Below are 24,226 nucleotides of genomic sequence, written 5' to 3'. Positions count from 1 at the left end.
TTGTACCAGTGAATTTGTAAGAAATTTGGGATGGAAACAGTGTATTTCTATAGCAGTAGCGTCACCTTTATCCTTATCATATAGATACCTCAAGGTCTCTCATTGCTATTCGATGACTAAAAAAAACTGGTTTGATAGGGTAAATTGTTTGGCTAAAATTGGAAGTTGAGTCAGTTATGGTTTATGGTACAAGAGCCATGTGAGTCTAACATCAATAAATGAAGACTTCTGCACTAGTTCTCACACTTCCCTTATAAAAGAAGGGCTGGGCACCGAGCAGATACATTCCACTCTTCCAGCCCAGGATCACACTTGGCTTGGTGACCTTCCCCCTGCCGCCCAAGCTTGGCTGAAAAATCTGCATCCACGCAGGCTGGGACCCAGTTGCGTGAGACCCTGACGGCATCTTCCGGCCTCCCGGCGAGTTCATTCACGCAGCGGGAACAACACTCGGACTCCCGGATCGAGGCCTGAAACCGGCCAGGGCGCCTGGCGCGCTCCGGGGACAGGACCTGAGACCCACCCGCCCGCGGGACCGCCCCCGGGCCCCGGCGGGGGCGTGGCTTAGCGCGCCGCCATCTTGGCGGCCTCTCTGCGCGCTGTGTTTACCACTCTATGGTCGCGCGCTCCCGCCCCGCCCCTCCCCAGTCATTGTCTGGTGGAGCCGCCGCGGCCGCAGCGCCTTCTCTTTATAAGCCGCAGTGCCCGGATGTGAATGGATTACAATGTTTCTTTCAGGGAAACCTATTATTATCAATGTGACTCCTCGGGGGAGTCAATGATGGTGTGGAGGAGGAGGATGATGATGAGGCGCCTCTAAACTTGGAGCAAGTTTAGGACTTTGAAAGAGAAGAACAAAAATTACAACCAACAAGACGGAAGAACAATTATAACTATCCTGTGTTGATTATTTTTTATAAACAATAAGAAAAAGTTGTCGGATTTTTTTTTTTAATGATTTCTTTTTTGGGGGAGGGGATTTTGTTACAGTTTTATGATGGAAAATGCAAAAGCCAGAGCCAGGTGCATAGTCTTGTAATCTGTGGCTAGCCCTGGAACAGGACTGACTACTGCTTAAAATACTCTTTTGGGGGATGCACATGTGAGATACTAAAGTACTTGCAGAAGATTTTTGTCTCTTTTTAAAGTCTCTTTTCTTGGAATATTGTGAGCATATTTGTGGCCACTGAAGGTAACGTTACAATTTGCTGTCAGAGTAAACTGTTTGTAATTGAACTGCATTTTTAGAATGTTGATCCCAGTGTTTTATTCAAACAAAAGGAACAAGCTATTAAATAATTGCCAATGGGAAAACGTGTGTGCATGCATTTCGGTACGCACTCGCACATCCAGCAATACCAGGGTTGGGCAAATGTGTTCTTTAACATGGAAATAGTGAATGTTGCATATACCGGGTGAAGCACGCATGTTATTACGAAAAGGTAATTTTGAAGCCTTCTTTTTATGCTAAAAAGTGGTGTGAAGAAAGTGTGTTTTAAGAGCATGTAGGGCCTGTAGTGGTAAATGTGGAGTTGAAAACTTGAAGTGCTGCCGAGCGCGGACTTGGAGTGCCTCGTAACTCAAGTGTAAAAAACAAAACCATATCCATTCCCTAAAATTACCTTGCCTTTTTTTTTTCTTTTTAAAACAAAGTTTGAAGCTATCCGATTGTGTGAGTTTAAAAAAAAAAGGAAGAAAGGAAGAAAGTCTGATTCAGGTTTCCACCCCCAACGCAAAACTTACCCAAACAAAATATCTTCCTAGAAAAAAAATGTGGAAGGGTTTTCTGTATGAAAAAGAAAAATATTGTTCGTCTTGGCAAAGTCTTTACGTATCACGTGTATCTGCAGCAAAGCAAAACTTGCTTGCTGTGCGTGTGTGTGTGTGTGTGTGTGTGTGTGAGTGAGTGAGAGAGAGAAACACACAGAGAGACAGAGACACAGAGAAAGGAGAGAGACAGAGAGAGAGAAGTGAGAGGGGATGTAAACTCGAATCAATTTCAAAGTGCCTCGGATGGAAGAACCCGGCAAACCCTGAACTGTTGAGGCTTCAGAATGTAACTGGCGATCAGAGAGGGAAAATGAGGTGCTGGGTGATTTTTTCCTTGGTGGGTTTTTTTATTTTTTATTTTCTCTTCTCCTTCTTCCTCGAGATGGGGGAGGTGTTGGGCTTTTTTTTTTTTTTTTTTCGGGGTGGGGGTGTTCCCCAGGCAGCCCGGCCCGGAGCGCCGCGTCTCCCCGCCGGAGCCCCCCCACCCATTTCTTTGCTGAACTTGCAATTCCGTGCGCCTCGCCGTGTTCCCCCTCCCCCCTTCCCTCGTCCCCTCCCCTCCCGGGAGAAGAGAGAGTTGGTGTTAAGAGTCAGGGATCTTGGCTGTGTGTCTGCGGATCGGCGGCGGCGGCGGCGGCGGCGGCGGCGGCGGCGGGGAAGCCGGAGCGGGCGCGGGCGCCGGCGGTTGTAGGAGGAGGAGGAGGAGGCGGTGGTGGTGGTGGCGGAGGCAGGGGGATAGACATGACCGCCGCCTGGGCGCCGGCGCTGCACCGGGAGCCCCTCGTCGCGCGCGGGCGGTAGGTAGCGGCGCGGCGGGGCCGGCTGGGCGGATGCGCGGCGGGGCCGGGCCGGGCCGGGCTGGGCGGCCGCGCTCGGGGGACCCCGCGGTCCCCGCTGTCCCCGCCGGGGTTCAGGAGCTCGGAAGCCGCGGCGTCCCCTCCCCCGGCCTCCGCCCCCTCCGGGCCCGGCGGGCTCCCGGGCACGGCGCACTTTGCCAATGGGCCTGACTTCAATTTTTTTTTTTTTTTTACAACCCTTTCTTTCACAAATTAGGGGTGCGGGACAATTGGAGGACCCTGAGCCTCTCCTGGGGCACCCCCTCCCCGGCAACCCCACCCCCCGTGGAGCGGTTTGCACTCCAGAGACGCTGGTCTTTAATTTCTTTGGAGCTACTTTGCAGGGCAGGGGGGTGGTGTGTGTGTGTGGGGGGGGGGGAGTTGCTGTGAGTGTGTGCGAGTGTGTGCGCGTGAGTGTGTGAGTGTGAGGGGGTGGGGTGGAGGCTGGGGGGAAAGTTGAGACCGGTTCGTGCAGTAGTTTCTCTTTTTCTCTGAGATCCATTCATTTCTCCCTCTACCTCCTGTTGCATAAATTGATGCGCTGAGGAGCGGCTACCCCCCCCCTTCTTTCCTCGATCTGGTTTTATAGTGGATGTTGCTAGTTTGATCGTCTCTTTGGAAATACAATATCGCTATTTTTTTTTCTTTTTGCTACTGCTGCCTATTCCATTAAAACAAAACAAAACAAAACAAAACAAAACCCAACAACTCTCCCATTCCTCCCTCCTTTTCTACCTTCATCCCATCCGCCCTTATATCCCCCACCCCTCCAACCCCCCCAGTCTCCAAAAATCCGATTGTGTTTTCTCCAAGGATTGGGACTGGATTTTCTGATTGCGGTTATTTCCATGTTTCTAGGTTTGTGTGATTTTGCTAAAATGCATCACCAACAGCGAATGGCTGCCTTAGGGACGGACAAAGAGCTGAGTGATTTACTGGATTTCAGTGCGGTAAGAAAGAACGGTGGAAACTAACAACAGCTGTGGAAAAAAAAAAAAAAAAACAACCCTCCCCCAACACTAGGAGCCCATAGTAATGTGAAAAACTGGGATAATTTTTAATTGGCTGAATCCTTGGAAAATGTGAGGGACCTTTTGACAATTTTTTTTAAACTAATTTTGGGATGTGGAAGACTCGAGATTTTTTTTTTTTCTTAAAGGGTCTAATGACTTGCCTTGACTTCTTTACCTACCAATTTCTCCAAATAATGAACCTCACTCTAGCAGGAAGGAAAGCCAGATACCCCTTGAAACTGTTAAGTCCACCGAAAAGTTGTTTACATCTGAACACAGAGTGAAAGGCTAACTTCGTGTGCTACTCCACATCTTATTTACTTACTTATTTATTTGGGAAATGGAAGAGCCAGTCGCTGTCAAGTTGAGGTGGATGGTGCACTGGGTCCCTCCTGGCTGCCTCCTGGTAGCTTTTTTTGGGATTCTGGAAACTCCTATGCATAAATTGAGCATACATTCTTTAGAGTGTCTTAGACTGTTTTAGTAAATTACAGTCTTGTAATCAGCACAAGGAGGGACCTACACACTTGTGGAGTTTTCCTCCTTTCCTCCTTAGGTCCTTCTCAGTCCCCCCTTGCTTCCCGTGAGTTCCAGACATGCCAGGGGCATGGATGCAGTTTTAATGCCAGATGAGTTTGGTGTAAGATGCATTTGTAAAGCAAAAGCAGAAGAATCCACAAAACACAAATAAAATCCAAACCACCTTCCAAGTGAGGCTCCCTCTCATGCTGCGCCTGCCGCCCCTGCCGCCGCCGCCGCTGCCGCTGCTGGCTGCCACTGCTGCTCCTCTTGTAGACCCTGTGGAGAAATGGCTCTCCGAAGTTTTGGCAGGAAGCAGAGCCCGCAGGCAGCTTTGCAGCCCCTTTCTGCTTGTTGCACTTTCTCCATTCTCTCTTTTACTTTTTGCAGGCTCTGACTCAGGGAAGGTGTGCAAAATGCACTAGATGAGGAAAAGAGGGAAACCAATTAGGGCTGAAATAAATGCTGGAGAGAGAGAGAGAGAGAGAGAGAGAGAGAGAGAAAGAGTGAGAGAGACAGAGAGAGAGAGACTCTGAGAGAGAGAGAGACTGACTGGCCTACATTGCTCTCATGTTTGAGCTGAAGTGAGAATCTACTGCAGGTGGCATTTTTATTTTTATTTGGGTTCATGTATGACAGACAAGTCCTGTAAAAGATGGAAATGGACATTGCCACATTTATGTCCAAGGTTTTCAGCATAAAACAAACAACTGTTTCTTCTCCTTTGTCAAATAGTGTTCTCTAGAAAGGCTGCTGTCCCCCAATCTATATCTTGATAATGCCATGGGGACTGTGTTCAGAATGTAGTAGGACTGTCTAGCAATCTCAGTCACCAGAGGAGGAGAAAGATAGAACAGTGGTAATGGAGGGAGGAGGAGGTTGGAATGAGGTGCCTGGCTTAGTTTTAAGTTGGATGGTGATGGCGATATGTTTTTACTAAATAAAGCCTTAGCATTAACTCCAGGTTATTTATCAAGAGTGTGAAAGATCGTTGATGAACTCTGGAGACACGAATGTCCTCTTTTCATCTCTGCCATCTCTTTGTCTCCTTTAGATGTTTTCGCCTCCTGTCAGCAGTGGGAAAAATGGACCAACTTCTTTGGCGAGTGGACATTTTACTGGCTCAAGTATGTGAATTCTTTTCTTGGTGTGAAGTTCAATGTTCTTACTTGTTTATTTACTCTTTGTGTATTTTTGGCTCTGTTGAAGTGTTCTGAAAGAAGTCATTGAGTTTTTAGCCTATGATGATGTGGTTATCTCATCCATCAGAAGCAAACTTAAACAGAATGTTGCCTTTCGCAATTAAAGTGAGACCTATTTCTAAATCAAGAAAACCATATCAGAATTCCATCACTTAATTTAAAAGTGATTTTTTTAAAAAAAAATTTGGTTATAATCGAACATGTGAACATAAGACTGATGTTAATAATATGTGGGCAAATCCATGTTCTCTATTTTAAAATAGAGGGAACAAATCTAACTTTCATAAAAGGGGAAATAATACCAGCTATTAGGTTCTGTGTACAATTAACCGTCTTAAAGCGGCACTTAGTTTTTTTCCTCTAAGTCTGTAAATAGCCTTTTGCTAGCCTGAGAGGCTAAGTAGGAATTCATTTATCTTTAAACTATCTGGTGGGTGCCTGAGCTGTTTGTTTTCTCTCCTTTATCGTTGACTTATGCAGTGATTTTAATGTTGCTGATGTGAAGAGACTTAGCATTTTATACATGAGACTTCTTCGCGCGATGCTTCTACAAAAAAGGCAGCGGTATTCACAAAGGAATCTGTGTGCACAGTGGTTATCTGGCATCTGAGGAGGAGTTTGTAGTATAGGGCCCTCTGAGTGTCTCTTATGAAAAGTGGGGACTTCTAATACGTGTGCTGTCTCTGTAAGATGTGTTTGTTTTCTTTGGCCAACCAGTTTCAAATAGGGAGTCAATACATTGTTGTCTGCTGTCCTTTACGTCCAGGGTTTAAAGCCATTGATGCCTGTTAAACAGCTGTAGGATTTTAGAGTTCTGGCCATGCTGTATCAATAGTCCACAAGGTAGCACTGCTCTTAAGTCAGGCTGGTAAATGTTGACATTTCACAGCTGTGAGATGCCAGTGACATAGATCCAGTGACAGCTTGTCTGTCAGCTATGGAAATAATTATATATATATATATATATATATATATATATATATTATCTGGTACAGTAACAACCAGAATAAAATGTGCTTACTTATATGACTTGTATAATTTCTATCTTTTTATAAAATTAATGCCTTTTAAAAACTTTTTGGTTTCCAAGAAAGTTACTTCTACTGGCTCCCACAAGTTTAGGGGATTTTTTTTTCTCTTTAACATAATTTACAAAATATATGATGTCTCCTCTAGTTTTCCCTTAGCATTTTTAGGGTATTTGATAAAAAAGTACTGCTGACAATATGTGTACTTTACTGTTTGAACCCTGTGACTGGTTCCTTTTTTTTTATTTATAATTTTTGATTTAGTATTAGTTACAGTTTACAAATTTCTGCATAGTATTTTTTATATAGCTTTTAAGACAGAAAATATTAACATGAATGCTTAAAATGAAGATGAAGACAAATGTGTCCTGCAGTCAAGTTAGTGCTTTCAGTAGACACCATCAAAATACTGACTTTATGTCTGGCAATAATTTCCTTCATGTTTTACTTAAGAAATGTGTGTATAATTGAAATCTGACTAAAGTAGATGTCAGGCAGGCCCAGAGATTGACTACTTTCAAAGTTAGTCTAAAATACTGTTTGCACTGTGGTAAAGGTGGACATATTTGGAATAACTTAACTTATTACTTTAGCTATGATTTAATTTATTAAGATGAACCAGAAGTATGAAATACATTCAATTTTAAAAGACAATTGTTTTATTCAGCTCATATTCTGTGTTCGTGTTCAGTTAAAGTCCTTGTTGAAATGTTGAAGTGTCTGTAGATAGTCTAGGATGGATAAAGTTGGCTATGTATTCATTCATTTGGTAAGTAATCATATATCTAAACTTAAAGCTGGTCAGTGATGTGTGTGTTATGTTTATGTATACATAATCCCAGAAAGAGACTTCATCCCTGCTGAACTGTTAGGCTATTTCTAATGACTATGCAGAGCTTTTCTTCAAGGTGTTGAACTTTAAAGCTACCTGGGGCCAGTGGTGTGATTTTCAGGGCCAGATGTTTACCTTGTAAGGGTGGAAGGGGCCGGGCTCTTTTATCCTGCCTGCCTGCTTGGAAATGCAGTGCATTTATATTGTGTAGGAGGATGGTGGCTGGAATACAGAGGCTGCAGAATGTTCATTTCCCCATCTTTTAGGGCATATCAGAACCAGGCCTATATTTCTACAAGATAGGAGACACATCTTTTTTAAAGCATAATTAAAAAAAAATATGCAAACTGCACCTTGCCCTTTAACTGGAAGCATGAGTGAGAAAACTTTAGGTAAGGAATTATTTTCTAAAGTTACTTCAAGTTTTATATTTATTTTCCTGGGTGGACTCAGGTACGACTTTGAAACTTGGACTCTGGAAAAAAAAAAAAAAGAGAGCAAGACTTTAAGTAAATGATTCCAATTTGAAAAAAAAAAAAAATCAGTGCTGTTTCTTTCAAAGTGAGGTCTGCTCATATTTCATGCTGCAAGTTCCCAATAGCTGTTGACTTCATTAATACGTGATATTCAGTGTGAGAATGAAAAAGAGTGTGGCCGGATTCTCTTTAATCTTTCATTCCACAAACATGGCTTTTCCTACCACCTTAAGAAACGGTAAGGCTGCTAGGGCGGATGGAATGTAACCTGAGCCTCTAGCCTGACATTCCCAGGGAGCATTTTTCACATGAAAGGCTTTTGTCAACCCAGGAAAGGACCAGCAGTTTTTGTTTGATGTTTGCAGGTGTTCCGCGCAGAATGCGGTAAAATTGTTCAGCCAGGATGGACCAGAGCTACCATGACCTTAGCTGGTGGCTCTGGGATTATTTTTAAGGCGTAGCTCTAACCTATATGGTAATTGATATCTGTTATATCATTGATCTTAAAATGAACTAAAGCATCCACATGCTTGCTTACTTGCTTGGAAAATTATTCTCGTTAAAAAAAAAAAAAAAAAAAAAAAAGACTGAGTCACCAAAAGAAAGCATCTGTGTGTTAGGATGAGTAGAGGCTTAATTTTCTGACATAACAAATGTGCAGTTTATTTGATTATGTTTGAGGCTTTCGGGAACAAAAGATAAACATACCAGAGTTTGGCATCATTTAAAAAAAATCATTTCTAAATTGACCTACTAAAAGGAAAATATAGTAAATACCCCGTTGGGTCAGCTCTGTTGGCATCTGTTAACACACGTGAACAGCGCGTCTGAGAAGGAACCTGCGTCTTGGCCCTCTGGTTTAAAAGTAGAGGCTTCTTCCCCTGTGGTTGCTTAGTTGTTAGGTGGTCAGCAGTTGGTAAAGACGGCCAGACACACCAGTGTTAGAATGGAGAGGAATGTCAATAGCACATCTCTCCCTGAGCCCGTTTTAGAAAGGGGGAAAACAGTTTTTGGCTTTCATATAAGTTAGCTTCCATGATGCCCCCATGACATCAAAATGATATGTCAGTTGAGTCAAGTCATTGACCTGGGAAAAAATCAGCCTCAGTGGGCACTTACGTGTGCTACAGGGAAAAAACAAACAAACAAACAAACAAAAAAATAAACAAGGGCTCCCATCCTGTATTCATTGCTACCTGGGTCAGTGTGAGTTCTTTTGATGGTGTGGGAAGGAAATTGTGTTTTCTTGAGGGTGTTGTGGAGTTGATGCTCCCTACTCTCCTGTCTTCTTCGTGTGTGTGTGTGTGTGTGTGTGTATGTATGTATGTGATTAGTCCATGGTGGTTGTAAAACTCAGGAGCCCAAGTGAGAAACTTCTGTCCTTTCTTAGTATTGAAGATTGGCTCTAATTTGATATCTGTGGCCTGGCAGACTTTATACTGTAAATAATATTAGGCTCAGCACTGTTTTTCTGTCCTTTGTCAGCCATCATGGTATTTCAGGATTGTGCCCTGGGAGGGCTCTCATCTGCTCACGTGCCCTCACAACACTTTGCTAGGCTTTGGAACTCTGTTTTAGCTAATCAATTGTTCCCTCTTGCCTGGTGTCCCCGAGCTTCCTCTGGCCTGGGCAGGATGCTGTGAGCTGGAGTCAGAGTGCGTCCTCTTGTGCCAGGTGCTATGCTCTGTACTGTATATTTTATTCTAGCATTAATCCTCTCAAGAGGTCAAGTAAATGAAAGCATTACCACGCCCAGCTCATAGATGAGGAAACTGAGGCACAGTGGTGTTAAGCCATGTGCTCCCAAGGCAAGTCGTAATGAAATTAGATTTAAATTCAGGACTGCCTGGACCCAAATCTTTATAATCCTTCAAACATACATAGACATATAGTCACATAGGCACACATACAAGCCCATACAAAGGCATCAAGAACCAGACAGCTCATTTTTTTCAAGATTATATAGCTATGAAATATAATATTGAGGCCTGGCATGAAAAACTATTTATGATCTTTAGAGTAGAAAGAATTTAAAAATATATATATTTAAGGTAATGCTACAAACCATACCCATGATTTTTTTCTGCCTCAGTATCCAGATTAAGTTACCCTTTTAAATTTGATGGATTTCAATGTGAGTTAGTATTTGTTCTCAGATTATCACATTACTTTTACAGAGAAAAAAATAGCAGATATTTTAAAAGTTGTGTTTTTTTTTTTTTCTTAAATGGGAAATCTGTGTGCAGCTATGTGGGTCCCAGTGAAGATATTTTCAATTATTTTTGTGTAAATAATCAGATCTGAAATTGCAGTAACCCAGTGTCATCTATTAATATCTGAACAAATAAGACCTTCTTATTTCAATATAAAAAAGCATGCAGTTCATTGTTAGGCCTGTGAAATGGAATTCAAGCTCTATGCATTCCTAAATTCAGGCTGCATTCCTAGAGTAAACACTATGAAAGTTTTGATATGTCTATTATCAGACGTGTGCTTAAGTGTTAGTTTTCTAAATTCAGAGGGGAGAATGGGTATTCTATTTGACACTGACTTAAGTAAATAAAATGCGTTAAACAAGCATGGAGATCCAAGAACTATTGAGACTGAAATGCTTAGCATTTTTGACAGAATCAGCAGATTATCCTTCCCCTACTATTGTAATGAGGAAATCACTTAAATAACAGATGAAGAGCGAAGCCACATAAACATATATAATAGAACTATGTAATGAAAGTTTATGCTGTTAATTGCTTGAATCTGTCTTAAATGGTTAGAATCATGGAGCAGTAAAGACTGTCATATAAACAGTTTTGTTTTGAGCTTAAAATTATTCCTTTTTGCTTTCATCTGCTTTGATAAACAAAGTAATTCTGTAGGCTTTACAGATTAAACATTTACTTCTAATGGTAAACTATTTTATACTGGGAGTTTGCAACCTTGTTCAGGCCCTGGAGTTGAGTGCTGGTGGCCTCAGGCCTGTGATCACTAAGGTTGAGTGTTAGAATGCCATTGAGATCTGTTCCCATAATCCCAGATAACAGATCTTAAGTTGCCTCATAAGGAACATGGTGTGTTTTGAAATGTTCTTCAGTTTACAAGTCTTGAACCAAAATGTTCTTGGCCAAGCCTTTAGAATCTATATGTGTGCTGGTTAAGTCAGATTCTTACAGAGGCATGACATCAAAATGAGGGCCAGGTAGGAGAAGACCCCCCAACTCTTTGCTTAGTTTTGTATTGTTGAGCTATTTTTTTATGACCAGGTGTTCTTCCAAGTTAATTAGATCAAGCTAGGTGTTAGAGAAAGGAAAGCATATTATAGGCTTTTTTGAAAGGTTATTTTTGTTACAGGTTTCTTAATTACACTGATTAAAAATTTTAAAATTGTGCAGCCAGTCCTGAAGATACCTGATAAAACAGGATCAGATGAATGGGGAGGAGGTCCCCCCCATCAGTGGACTTGGAAAGGGGCACGGTGGAGATGAGGGAGGGAGGGAGGGAGGGACTGGGAGGGAATGAGGGATCGGGACACGGCTGGGATACAGAGTTAATAAAATGTAACTGATAAAAAAAATAAAATAAAATAAAAAAAAAAGAAAAAAAAAATTTTAAAATTGGCCACCAACTTTCTAAGCTTACACAGGATTTATCCTCTTCCCAGTGCCTGACCCATTTAGACTCAGTGTAAGCTAGGTGTTTAGGTCCATATTTTTAATCACAGCTCTCTTTATGCTTAAGAGAGACAGGAGATGAGTAACACTTTAGTCTTTCAGGAAGATGGGCAAGCACTTTGTTATAAGCCATGTATGTAGGTGTACAGATACTGACATCTCTCTATGTTAGACCCCCAGAAACGGCGAAAGCACTGATGAGGTTGCTGCATTTGCTTTCATTTCAGAAACAAATAAAGGCCCAGTTAATCAGCATATCAAATAGCCAGGTGTGTTTAAAATCACTTCCTGTGGATGAGTGTTAGGCCTGTAAGAAAGTATTTTATTTAAAGGTGCAGCCACTCAATTGTTTAGATAGCTGCTTTTGTACTTTTGTGTGACAATTAACATGTAATGAATGACTTTCTAGACTGCCATTGGTAGTAATTACTATATGTAGTTTATTCGCTGTGATCCATTGTTGGATGTGCCTGTATTGATTTGTTTTGCAAACAACTCTTCACACGTGTGGCAGTATTTGTACATTAGTTTGTGAAGAACCTGTTTCATTTGCTGCTGTTGATGTTGCCTCTGGAAACTTTGGCTTATGTATTCTTATGTGGTAGGATGCCCCTCTGATCAGTCATCCTAGGTGAATTGTAAAATGCAAGCCTTTATCACTCTGAACGTTTTATATTCTGACCCTTAGGGAACCCAAAAGAAAATCGCACCACATCTTTTTTTGTCTAAGTAGATAATTTATGGAAAGTTAGACTTGTATGTGTATTTAGAGATACTCTAGTTTATGACAAAGTATCAGGATTTTGGGAGAGGGTTAAATATTTCTTCCTGAAATCATATAGTAGGTTATGGCATAAGTACATGCCTCCCGTCACAGTGGCTGTGCTGCTATTAACGGAGGTTTGGCCTGCTCAGTTGTTATTAACTATATATTTGTAAAGGGAAAAAACATATAATCTACCATTTCTGAAAGAAATAATAAAACTGAGATGGTGCTAGATGGACCTTATAATCTTGGCTCTTGTCATCGCAAGGTCTAATTTGGCTGAGGCAGTTGACGAATAACTGTTAAAATGCATTGTGTTATTAAAAATAACATAGTAAGACCCGTGATTAAATATCAGGGCTGTAATTTAATCTCGGGGGTTCTGGTGCTGTTCATAAACCATTTGGCTTTTTTCTGTAACAGATGACGTCAGAGTCCAGCTTGATTGAATTATGACCCTGGTGGCAGGGCACCTGCCTGTGCTTACTTCATGGCCTGTCAGCATTTCCATTACAAGCTTTTTTTTTTTTTTTTCCCTGACATTTTTAACTTTGAATAGTTAAACTAGTCTGATGGTTGGCATATAAACTTTCAGCCCCTTGGGAACAGACTATTTTCTCAATAAAATAGAGAAGGTGGTGACAGAGCCCCATTATGGAATACCTTCTAGAATGTTCTTCCTTGCTTTAATCTTCCATTAATTTAAACATTCCCTTTTGGGGTACTTAGCTGAATTGCAAGACCTCCAAATGGAAGGTTTTTTAATCTCAAATTTCCCAAACCAGGGCTTAACTACAAAGTCTTTAAAGGGCTGTTAAATTAGGAAAGGATGGAGCATCCATGGAGAATGTTGAAATGTATTCTGGACAGTGCAGTTTTCATATTCTGTAAAAGGCTGAGGAGCAAGACATGAAAAACATGCAAATTAGCATCCTTTGTAATTGCTTCTGTAGTCACTTAAGTTGAGTAAAATTTGATAATGAGTGGGCAGAAAGGTGTGTTTATTTATTACATCTAGGGATCTTAGCATATCATCTCTAGCTTTGTTCCTTATGTCGTCAGTGGGGAGAAGATGGTGTTTTTGTTTACCTGGCTCACTATGGAGCCACCTATGTGAATGCTGACAGGTGGCCTTTCTGATAGCTTCTTTAGTGCAGATGACGTTCGAAGGCCTCCTTGGCAGTTGTAAGGACTTGCCTTGAAAGACTTTGTGGGAGAAAGATGTGTCCAAGCAGATCACATAGTCCAACAAGAAAACGTAGAAAGTTCATATAAAATCAAAATACATCTTCAGAAGATACAATCATGTATAAGTTAAAAGCACCTGCTAGTTTGTTTGTTTGTTTAAAATCACTACTGTCTTGCTGTGTAGGCCAGCCTAGCCTTGAACTGCTGATTTTCCTGCCTCTGCTTCCTAAGTGCTGAGATTAGAGTCTGGTGCCTCTACACCTTGCAGAAGTTTAAATAAAAAGCAAATGAACTGCTTTTTAAAATTTAGTTTTTGAAAGCTTATTTCTTACCAGAGGGCACTGATAAAAGGTTCATGAACACATCGATTTTGATCCTGATAGAGGGGCAACATTTAACATGTGTGTTTAGGGATTAAATTTGTATCAAGGTGACTGTGAACCAGGTACAGAGAAAAGGAAGTAGAGACAGAAGAGAAAGTGCAGCTGGAGGCCACCCCATCCTTGTTCCCCAGTGGGCTCGCCAGTCAGCTAAGCGCGCAACACTTAGGGTGGGCTTTGAGCCGACTTCCGACTCTTAAATGTCAGTTGTGTGTGTGTGTGTGTTTCCCCCTAAATTTGAATTTCTTTAGGAGTTTAACAGATTATATAATTCAGTGTCTTCCAAAAGTACAAGTTCTTAATGATAACAGTGGGTGTGGAATTTGGAAGTTTTTGTTTTTGTTTTTCAAAAATTTTAATGTAAATTAGTTTCATAGTCTTCCTATGATATTCATGGGGGGGGAGTTTTTTTCTGGATCCCAAATGATAGCTTCTTTGGAGAAAATTATTTGTTAAACAAACCTTTTCTCAGTGTTTGTTTCTAAGAAGCCAATCCATATTTCTAACATGCTAGGGTTTCAAAGCCCATCTCTTAAATTACCGAAGCAACATGAGCCCCCCCCCCAACAAAATTCAGGAGGTGTTTCACCTGCTTAGAAAGAAAAAGGACAAATTGAAAGCACTTTAAGATTTGTGAAAGTTCATCATCTCTTTATATTGTCTCCACCTTCATCACCAGGGTCAGAGCTAGCAGGGAAGTGGGATACTTAAGAGCTGTCCTGTAGCAATTCATGAGTACATTTCAAAAGCTGAGTCAGTGATAGCCTCATCTCAGCCCAAACTTACAGACATTGGTGAAAACAAAAACCTGTTCTGTTCTTTGAATAGAAGCTATTACAGTCGTATCACAAGCAGGAAAATTGTGCATATGCGTGTGTACACCAACCCTCCTTTCAAGTGTCCTTATGTGACTGCTCTCGGTGTAGCAGGTGCTCCCAGTTAGAAGTGGCTGCAGGTTCAAACGGTGGCTGAGGCCAGTTAAGGGAGAACTTGTTGCTGAACAACTGGGTACGCTACAGATTAAAAAAAAATTTTTTTTCCCAAAGAATATTCTATTTATACTAAGAAATTTTATTGAGATTTTATATATTCTTTTGATCTTCTCTTCCTCTTTTTAAAGTAATAAGGGGTTTACACTGGAAATACTCGGCCCTCCAGAAGGTTACTCTCATAGTAAACACTTTTGCTTTTACACTTTGTTTATTTTGGGTGCACTTGGCACGTGTTTGTGGGTGTGTGAGCGGAGGGTTAGAGGATGACTTTTGAGGACTCTGTGGATCAAATTCAGGTTGCTCAGGTTAGGGAGCAAAAACCTTTACTGTGCTAACTCGTTTCTGGTCAGTTTCAAACAAGGTTAAGGTCTTCTGGGAAGAGAGAACGTCAATGGAGAAAGTGTCTCCCTAAGACTGTTCTGCAGTCAAGCCTGTGGAGCATTTTCTTGATTAACGATTGATGTGGGAGGGCCCAGATCACTGCAGTGGTGCCCTGCTTGGGCCTGTGGTATATAAAAGAAACTTGAAAACTGGGCGTGATGGTACACACCTTTACTATCAGCACTTGAGGCAGAGGCAGGAGGATCTCTGAGTTCAAGCCCACCCTGGCCTACAGATTGAGTGCCAAGACAGCCAGGGCTACACAGAGAAACCCTGTCTTGAAAACCCTCCTTCCAAAACTGGAAAAAAAAAAATCCCAAAACAAAAAAACAAGCTGAGCAAGCCATGGAGAGCGAGCTATTAAGCGTCGCTCATTCATGGCCTTTGCTTCAGTTGCTACCTTGGGTTCCTGCTTTGAGTTCTTGCCCTGACTCTCCTTCATGGTGGAACTGTAACTGTAAGCTGTTAAGACAGAGCTAACTCTTTCCTCCACGCATTGCTTTTAGTTATGGTGCCTATCATAGCAATAGAAAGCAAACTGGGACACCTGAAAATTTGCCCATCAGATGCTAATTAACATTTAAAATCAAATTTACATTTTCACACCTGATCTCATCTTATAATTTTGAAAAGACCAAGCCCTGGTGTGTGTGTGTGTGTTGTGTGTGTGCATGCGTGCAAGCATGTATGAGTGGTCCATGGAGGCCAGAGTAAGGAACTACTCTTTGCCTTATTTTCTTGAGTTAGTGTCTCTTACTTTACTTGGAGGCAGGCCTTTGGCCAGCTAGCCCCAGAGACCATCGTGTTTCTACTCCCCAGAATACTGAGAGTAGCCATACCTAGCTTTTTATTTGGATACTGAAGACTTGAACTCAGCTCCTTGTACATACTCATTGAGCCTTACCAGCCCAAACTCTATTGGTCCTAGGTTTTAGTTCTTGTTTGAATAATTGCCCTCTTGAGCATCTCCATCCATCCAGAATGTTTCTCTGGTCTCTGATCTTCAATTCTTCTTGTACTTTAGATTATTAATTAATGAATTAACCAGCTAACTAAGGAACTCACGTACTGTGTATGTGAGGTGTACAAATACCACATCACATGTGTGGAGAGCAGAGAACAACTGGAGGGAAACAGTTCTCTTTGAAATGCCATGTGTCCCGGAGACCTAACTCAGCTCTTCAGGTTTGGCTGCAAGCTTCCTTACCCATGAGTCATCCCACCAGCAATCAGCTAGTTACTTTTAGCTACTTGGTTACTTTTCTTCTGACTTGTAATTTTCCCTTAATTTTTTTATTAACTTTTGTTATTCTTTATAATTTTTGCCTATGTAGAAATATTTTTCTTTTACTTAACATGTAGTCTTGCGGTGTTAAAAGAATTCTGTTCTTTGACCCTTAAGATTCTGGTAGAATCGGGTCATGTCTTGATTGCTGAAAAAAACATTGAAAAGTTTGGGATGGCACAAGGACATAATTTTTTTTTTTTTTTTTTAACTTGGGCATGTGAATATGTTGATGGAACATTGATGGAACTATCAGGAATGATAGGCGTCTGTGTGCTCCTTTGATTTGTCATTCATTCCTTCATTTTGTGAAAGTGTTTTTTTTCTTGAGAGGCTGGCTCCATGCTACCATGTTACTATGTATGGTACTGTGAGGAATGACACCTGTCAACATCTGCATTTAAGCGGGGTGTGCTGCTGTTGGTGTTTCGAAAAGTTCTGCCGTGGTTCATCAGGAAAGGGCTTTAAATGAATTGATTCAGACTTCTGCAGAAGATGGGCTTCAAATAGAGTTCAGCGCACATTTCCAATTGAAATCTCGGTTTTAGAATGTGTGTCTGACCGTAAAGGAAGGAAGCTTTGGAATGAGTGTGGAAGTTGGACCTTCAGGTGGGTTGTTATGAATGTACCCTCAAATTTAGTACCAGAGTCTCTATGGGAAGTGATTATAATTATATCCCGTTTGTCATTTTTGAGCAGAAATTTAAAAATTGCAAATGCGAGATTGATTTACTTGAAAGACACTAAAGATAACTTTTTTTATCTTCATATTTGAATTTCTGTAAGGTTTATCTTATAATGTGTATGCAGTAACATAGTTTTTATTTTATTTTTTTAAATTTTATTTACTCTGAGTATATGTGAGAGAGAGACACAAAGACAGACAAAGAGAGATACACACAGGGGCACACACAGAGAGACAGACAGACAGACAGACAGACAGGCACACACACACACACACACACACACACACACACACAGAGAAACACAAGTCTCACTGTGATAGCCCAGGCTGACTTAGAACTCATGGCCCCTCTCTCTCAGCCTCCTGAGTGCTAGGATTTAAAATGTTTCCTTGAGTTTAAAAAATTTGGTGACTCTCCGACTGTTCACCGTGTGTTGGGTCAGATGGAAATGAACCAATGAGAAGCTACGTAGACTCCTGAGTTGCCTCAAAATGGCGGCAGATATCAAGGGAGTAAATGACCTACAAGACAGCACATTTTGTGAGGGAGAGGTGAGGCAGGAGAAACATTTGACAGGAGGTTAGGTGACCCAGATGGACAGTTGGGAAAGGGTGCTTGGAAGTGAGCAGGCATAGGCTGAGGTCTAATGAATGAAGTGGGCTGGGCTGCGCTTCCACACAGAGTGAGGTGTGGTGATCAGGTCGGAGAGCATGATGGGAGAGGATGTCAGAGGCGGCTACCAGGAGGGTACCTGGGAACACTCTGCTGTAGCCTGGAACCTGAACCCCTGAGGTACTCCTTATGGCTGGCCCAAGCCAGTTGTAAAGCTCTGGAAGTTCAGGTTATAGCTAGGTTGCCGCCCTCAGACTGCTGTGGGCCAATACACAACTGAAGGGTTTTCCAGGGCTTTTTTTTGAAGTCAGAGCCTTCAGCTCATAGGAGAACATTCCTCGTGAGTACTTGTTTGCCTGTGTGTGCGTATTTGTGAGAGTGTATACAAGTGCGCGCGTGTGTGACTTCCTCTAACATTTTGTTAACTTGAGGATGTACAAGTCAGCTCTCTGGGCACCCTTCCCTCCTGACCCCGACGGCCACTCAGCACTGAAGAAGCGCAGATATTGTCAGAACAGGGTTAGATTGATTTTGCATTTCTGCTTTTCCAGGGTACAGAGCTGAGGTCTTCTTTCATGGTCTTTGGTAATTATGGGCCGCTTAGGCTTGTTATCACAAATGTTACAGCTGATGGATTGATTCCATTCTTCCCATGGTCTAGTGTCAGAGAGCATAGCTGAAAGGCGTTACTGAAGGGTGTTTGTTGGTGATCTTGAGGGTGGCATGATTTATATGGTGTTCTGCTTGGGACTGTAGCATCATTATTTGATTGTATTTACTACTTTTGGTAGAACAAGTGTGTGTGTGGGGGTTAGCTGTTGGCTCTTGATTAGCAATGAAATGAAGCTTCCTCATTTTTCCAAATACCACCCACAAGTCCACCTTGCTCTTTTCTACCACCAACTTTCTTGGCCATGATTCCCTGGGGCTATTCCCACTCCACTGTCATGTATCTTAGTTTGCTCTTAAGCATTGTCTCTCAATCTGGCCTGCTGCGAAGAAAGAGGCGGACTCTTTCAACCCCCTCATTGTGTTTACTGTGCAAGTTAGAGACAAGACACCGGAGGGGTCTCTCTTTTTAGCTCCACTTGGGCCAACTAATTACCACTGGGGTGCTATTGTGGTAGAGCTACGACAGTCACTGATGCTCCCGCTCCTGGGCCCTAGAGCTCTTTGGATTCTTCACTATATAGGTTCAGAAAGGAAAGAAATGTAGAAACCATCAGCTCCAAGAGCCAAATTCCTTAAAGTGGTTGTCCACTGCTGCAGAGGCCAGTGTAGCCCGGCAGCCCTCTGGAGTTCCATCAGCCTGTGCTTTGGTAAGTGTTAGCTGAAAGCAAGGTAAAAATGTGCTGGCTTTCCTTTAGGGGAGACACACAGAGCTTCTACAGATGTACAGCACTTTTTAAACATTATTTTTTATTTTATGTGTACAGGTACTTAGTCTGCATGTATGTCTCTATCCCATGTGTGTACCTGGAACCTAGTGGCCACGGAGGCTGGAAGAGAGTGTCAGATCCCCTAGGACTGCAGTTAAGGAGCATTGTGGGCCACCATGTGGGTGCTGGGAATCAAACTTGGGTCCTCGGGAAGAACAGTCAGTGCTCTTAGTCGCTGAGTCATGTCTCTAGTCTCGATGCCCCCCTCCCTCCCGCTCAGGGCAGCACTCTGTAGCTCAGGCTGGTGGCGGCTGCAAATTTGTGATTGGTCTAGCTTCCTGAATGCTGGGAGTACAGACACTATGCCTGGTTATGTTGTGGTTTGCTTGCTTGCTTTTGTTGAGACAGGGTTTCACCGTGTAGCCCTGGTAGGCCTGGAACTCACTGTGTGACCAGGTTAGCTTTGAACACACAGAGCTCTGCTTGCCTCCGCCATTTCAGGTGCTGGGATTAAAGGTGGTGTGCACCACTTTGCTGGCAGGTTGTAATTCGTTTTCCTAAATGATAGTTATTAGAAGATCAGCATAGTCAGTGCCATCATGACCGCTGCTTTCTATGCTGTTTATTTTTTGTGCTGGAAATACTTCGTTATTAAAAGCAAGAGCGTGATAGCTGAAACCTGTAATTCCTGCACTTGGATGACCGAGGCAGAAGAGACCATGAGTTCTAGCCTAGCCTGAGACCCTGTCTCAGAAACTAAAAGCAAACAAAACTGTGACATAAACTATCCCTCTCCCCTCTGTCAACAGACATCTTTCTTTTCTGCTTTGTGTCAAGACTTGCTTCTGCTCCTATTCTCTCAGATGCTCTCCATTTTCCATTTAACCCTGATCAAATACAGATCACCTCCCCCTTCCCGTGAAAACCTGAAGTATATCCAAATTCCGAGTGGAAAATCCTACCTCCAAGCTTACGTCACTAGGTGCATTAGAACACAGAGGTACTGAAGACACCGTGATAAGATGGCCTCTGGGCAGTATTCGTGAAGTGTGCATGAAGCGTAAATGCCCTGGTTTAGAGTCAGGCTCTATCCCCAAGTCATTTCATTTTGTCTGTTCCAATATTGCAACATTCAAAAAAATGTGAAATTCAGAACCCATCTGGTCTCAAGCATGTCCGAAGATAAGGGACACTCAGCCTGGATTACAGGACATGTTTTATCGTGACATGTTTGACAGCTGCAGGTAAATGTGTGTAGCATGTTCTAAGTCATGAAGCCTAGTCCTGAAGGAATGCTTTGGAACCCACCCACCCATCCTACCAGCGGAGAGTGTCTGGACAAGCAGCTGGTTCTTTCTATACTTTGCTTCTCTGTGGTGACGTACGCTTTTTTTTTTTTTTTTTTCTGTGTCAGGTAAGCATAATACTGTGCTCCTTCCCTTCCATTTTTTGGTGTAGTTTTATGATGTGAAGGTTGTTTTGTCTTGCTTGTGAGGATTGTAGACAAGGAATCATACAGGCTCCTTGCTCTTTCCGTTTTAAAGATTGGTCCGTGTTGCTGCTGGTGGCAGTCAGTCCCTTTCTGATACTGGTGAATGTATCCCAGTTAATTTCTTTTGGACTTCTGGCTTGGTATCCTGCTTTGTGAAAGCCGTGCTTGGATTTATGTCTCAGCTGATGCATGCACGGACACTCTCAGTAAGGTAGACACTTGTTAAGCAGGCTGTAAAGTTCTGTGAAAACTCAATATGACAAGGTTTTTTTTCTCTCAAGATTTTTTTTTTTTCTAGTCTACATTCTCACCTGCAACATAAAAGATTATTATGGGTGCATGTCTTTGCCTACTTTAGGTGTTAATCAAGCATCTTAATTTGTATCTTTCTAGTAGGTATAAAACATAAAATGTATCTCATTGTGGTTTCAATTAGCAGTTTTCTTGATGATGAAGCTTTGCATATATTTATGATCATTCATGTGGTTCCCTCCTCATTGTTCCTTGGAATCCTCTGTCCCCGTTTTGTACTATTCCCCCACCCCCTGTATTGATTTGCACCTATTGTTAGAGTTAAATCATTTTTTTTTCCTGGTCACCTATTACAAATACTTTTATGGCCCATCTGTTTCTGCTTTGTAGTGCCTTTGGATAAACAGAGCCTTGTTAAAAAAAAAAAAAATATATATATATATATATATATATATATATATATATATTATCTACTTAAATGGTGTGTGCGCCTGTGTGTATAGGTATGGGTATGTGCGTGAGAGTTCAGGTACACATGGAGGCCAGAAGAGGGCGTCAGGTTCCCTCTAACTGGAATTATAGGCAGTTGTGAGCCATGGGTGTGGGAGTCAAACTTAGGTCTTCTGGTAGAGCAGCAAGTGCTCTTAACTGCTCAGCCATCACTCCAGTCCTAGAAAGACTTAATGCTATTATCTGAACGGCTTTTTCTTTAACATTTTATATTTTCAGTCTTGGGTGGAAAGTCATTGCCCACACCAAGGTCAGACAATAAAGTGTCTCATGATTTTGCCTTTCGTAAGTAGGTTCTCCAGACTGCTTTCCGTGTGCAACGGGAAACAGGGCTAGATACCCCAGGTACCCATTCACCCTCCAGTTACTCCCTGAAAAGTTCATCCTCTCCCCACGGCAAGCCCAGTGGTCCTTCCGTAATACATCCCATGCATATGGATTTCTTTCATTCTGCACTCTTTAATCTGTAGGGCAGTTTGTATTACATCTACATTTTCAGTTGGATATCATATTTTTATACCTGGTAGGTAGTGTCCTTCCTCCTACTTCTCCTGTTTTGTTTATATATATTTTACTTTAGGCTATTTTAATTTTTTTTTTTTTTTGCTCATGTTCTTCATTATTATTTTAAACATTGGCAGGGCAAGGTCTTTGATAAGTATGTTAGGTGTTCTTAATGGACACGCAGAGAAACTTGAGATGGCTGTGTTGAAATTTGTTGTATTTTTAAAAATCATTACCTTTCCTTACGTATCCTCTCATTTGACTCTGATATCAAGATGTTTTCTTTTAATTATACTTTTGGAATGATAGCTTTTTAAAAAATGATTTTATGAGGTTTAATATTTCTTCTGGTTGTTTAGCTTTTTATTTTTGTTTCTGTTATGGATAGAATTTTCTTTTATATGAAATAGTCATATAGTTGTTGCTAGCATATAGAGATTTGGTTAATTTTTATATATTGATTTTTTATGTTCATCTGTGTTGCTAAGTTCTCTTATTAGGAAAGATGTGTGTGCTTTCTTTATAGGTTTTCCTATAAATTGCAATAATGTGTTGATAAAAATAGTTGCAGTATTTCTCCTTTTAAACCCCTACACAGAGCTCTCCCCCCTCATCTAACTGTGCTCTTTAGAATCACAAGTGGAGTGGGAATGGCAGTAGTGGACGCTATTATCTTAGTCTTGGTTTTTGTTGTCGGTAATGCTGGTAGATGCTTGGCGAAAGGAACCTTTTCGACATGTATTTTACTAAGAGTTTTCATAATAACTTCTATGGTAATTTTATTGTTGTCAGAGAACTCTGCTGTTATATTTTTTGTCTTTCTTTGCTGTCAGTTCTGTTAATCTCTGTAGTATTTAGTCATGTACTTGAGAAAGAGTGTGCATTCTCTGGATTGAGTTGAGGCATCTGTGTGTCTAGAAATTCAGGCTTATTAGTTTTTATTTAAATCACTTATATGTTTGTGAATTTTTAAAAATGTGCCTGACACATGATATTGAGAAACTCAGGTTGAAATACCCTATGGTGGTAAATTTTTAGTTTTTTGTTTCTTCCTCCATTTTTCTGTTTTGACTTTATAAATGTTGAAATTACATTATTACATACATTAATGCTTAGAATTACTTTATCTTTCTTTTTAGTCAAGTCTATTCACTTTATTTGTGCTCTCTGCACATCTCCTTTGTTTTTTTAATTTTACTTCTTTTTCACAATTAATTCATTATATATCCTGATTGAAGCCCCTTTCTCATCTCTTCCCAGTCCTACCCTCTCTTCCTCTTTCCGTCCTCCTTTGTTTTTACGTTTATTTTGTCTTGTATTGGTAGAGTTATCCCACTTGTGTATTTGGTTCATATTTGTCTCTTTTCTTAAAATTTTTAACCCTTCTATATTGTATTTTATGTGAATCAATTATCACAGAATCTTAATTTTTATTGTACCAGATAATGTCAAGTGACTTACATCATTTCTTCTTATATGTCAGCTTGGTCCACTTAGATTACAGTGCAGGTGTGTGTCAGTGTGGTTCTGGTCACTGCTGCCTGTTTCTCCAGTTGTCCATTTCTGTTATATCTTTACTACTTTTTTGTCGTTCTCTTTTCTTTAAATACATTTGCCAAGTTTTTTTTTTTTCCTGCTTTTTCTTTCTTGCTTCCACTGTCTATAATTCTGTTCTTATCATGATTATCTTTGGGATTTTACTACACAGAAATTTGATAAATTGTTGCTCTGTAATCTTAGTACTTCTTGAAAACCATTTTGGGATGATCAAATAATCCCATTACACTCTTAGTTTGTGTGTGTATTTGTGTATGTGTGTGTGTGTTTTTTTAAACTAATTTATTTTATTTTATTTTATTTTATTTTTTTATTTTATTTTATTTTATGTGCATTGATGTGAGGGTGTCAAATCACCTGGAACTGGAGTTACAGACAGTTGTGAGCTGCCATGTGGGTGCTGGAATTCGAACCTGGGTCCTTTAGGGAGAGTAAACAGTGCTCTTAACCACTGAGCCATCTCTCCAGCCCCCTGTGTGTTTGTTTTGATCCTTAAAATTGTTTCTGAAATTTAGATATCAGAATTTTGTAGACACAATTACACTTCTACTTTGCATGTCATTTGCTTTTTCCTGCATCTCAGCCTTTCTTCATGGAATCATTTTCCTGTGTGCGGAAGTGTATCCTTTAGGGTTTTTTCTTGCTTGAAAAATTGGAGATCAACTCTAGTGTTTTTCTTCCAAATGAATGTTCTATGCTTGTTCTTTAGTGATAAGTCTTCAGGACACACAACTTCATGTCAGCATTTTTCTCTCATCATTCCAATGGTTTCGTTTTGCTGGCCTCTTAATTCCATATTGGCGTATTAGAAGTTTGGTGTTCACCTACATAATTGCTGTCCTTCTTGGAAATCTGCCTATTCCTCTTTTTGGTGATCTTCTTAAATTTAACTTAATAG

General features: G+C 41.1%; 1 protein-coding gene across 6 annotated transcripts in view; it reads left to right on the top strand.

Annotated features, from left to right (window-relative positions):
* The first annotated feature begins 728 nt into the window (after positions 1–728).
* Positions 729–24,226, top strand: part of Tcf4 (transcription factor 4) — a 339,325-nt gene continuing 315,827 nt past the window's right edge. For 4 of the 6 annotated variants that reach the window (XM_060377098.1, XM_060377096.1, XM_060377097.1 and 1 more), the window contains exons 1-2: positions 3,467–3,556; positions 5,193–5,265. In XM_060377098.1, coding sequence (XP_060233081.1) covers positions 3,485–3,556; positions 5,193–5,265 — 145 coding nt within the window. In that variant the 5' untranslated portion in view covers positions 3,467–3,484. Of the gene's footprint in view, positions 1,193–3,464; positions 3,557–5,192; positions 5,266–24,226 lie in introns of those variants that run through there. The other 2 variants (XM_060377099.1, XM_060377094.1) reach the window with 2 other exon arrangements.

Source organism: Meriones unguiculatus, chromosome 2, assembly GCF_030254825.1.
Source record: "Meriones unguiculatus strain TT.TT164.6M chromosome 2, Bangor_MerUng_6.1, whole genome shotgun sequence".
Classification (NCBI taxonomy): Eukaryota; Metazoa; Chordata; class Mammalia; order Rodentia; family Muridae; genus Meriones; species Meriones unguiculatus.
Note: the sequence above shows the minus strand (reverse complement) of the source record. Positions and strands in the feature narration are given on the sequence as shown.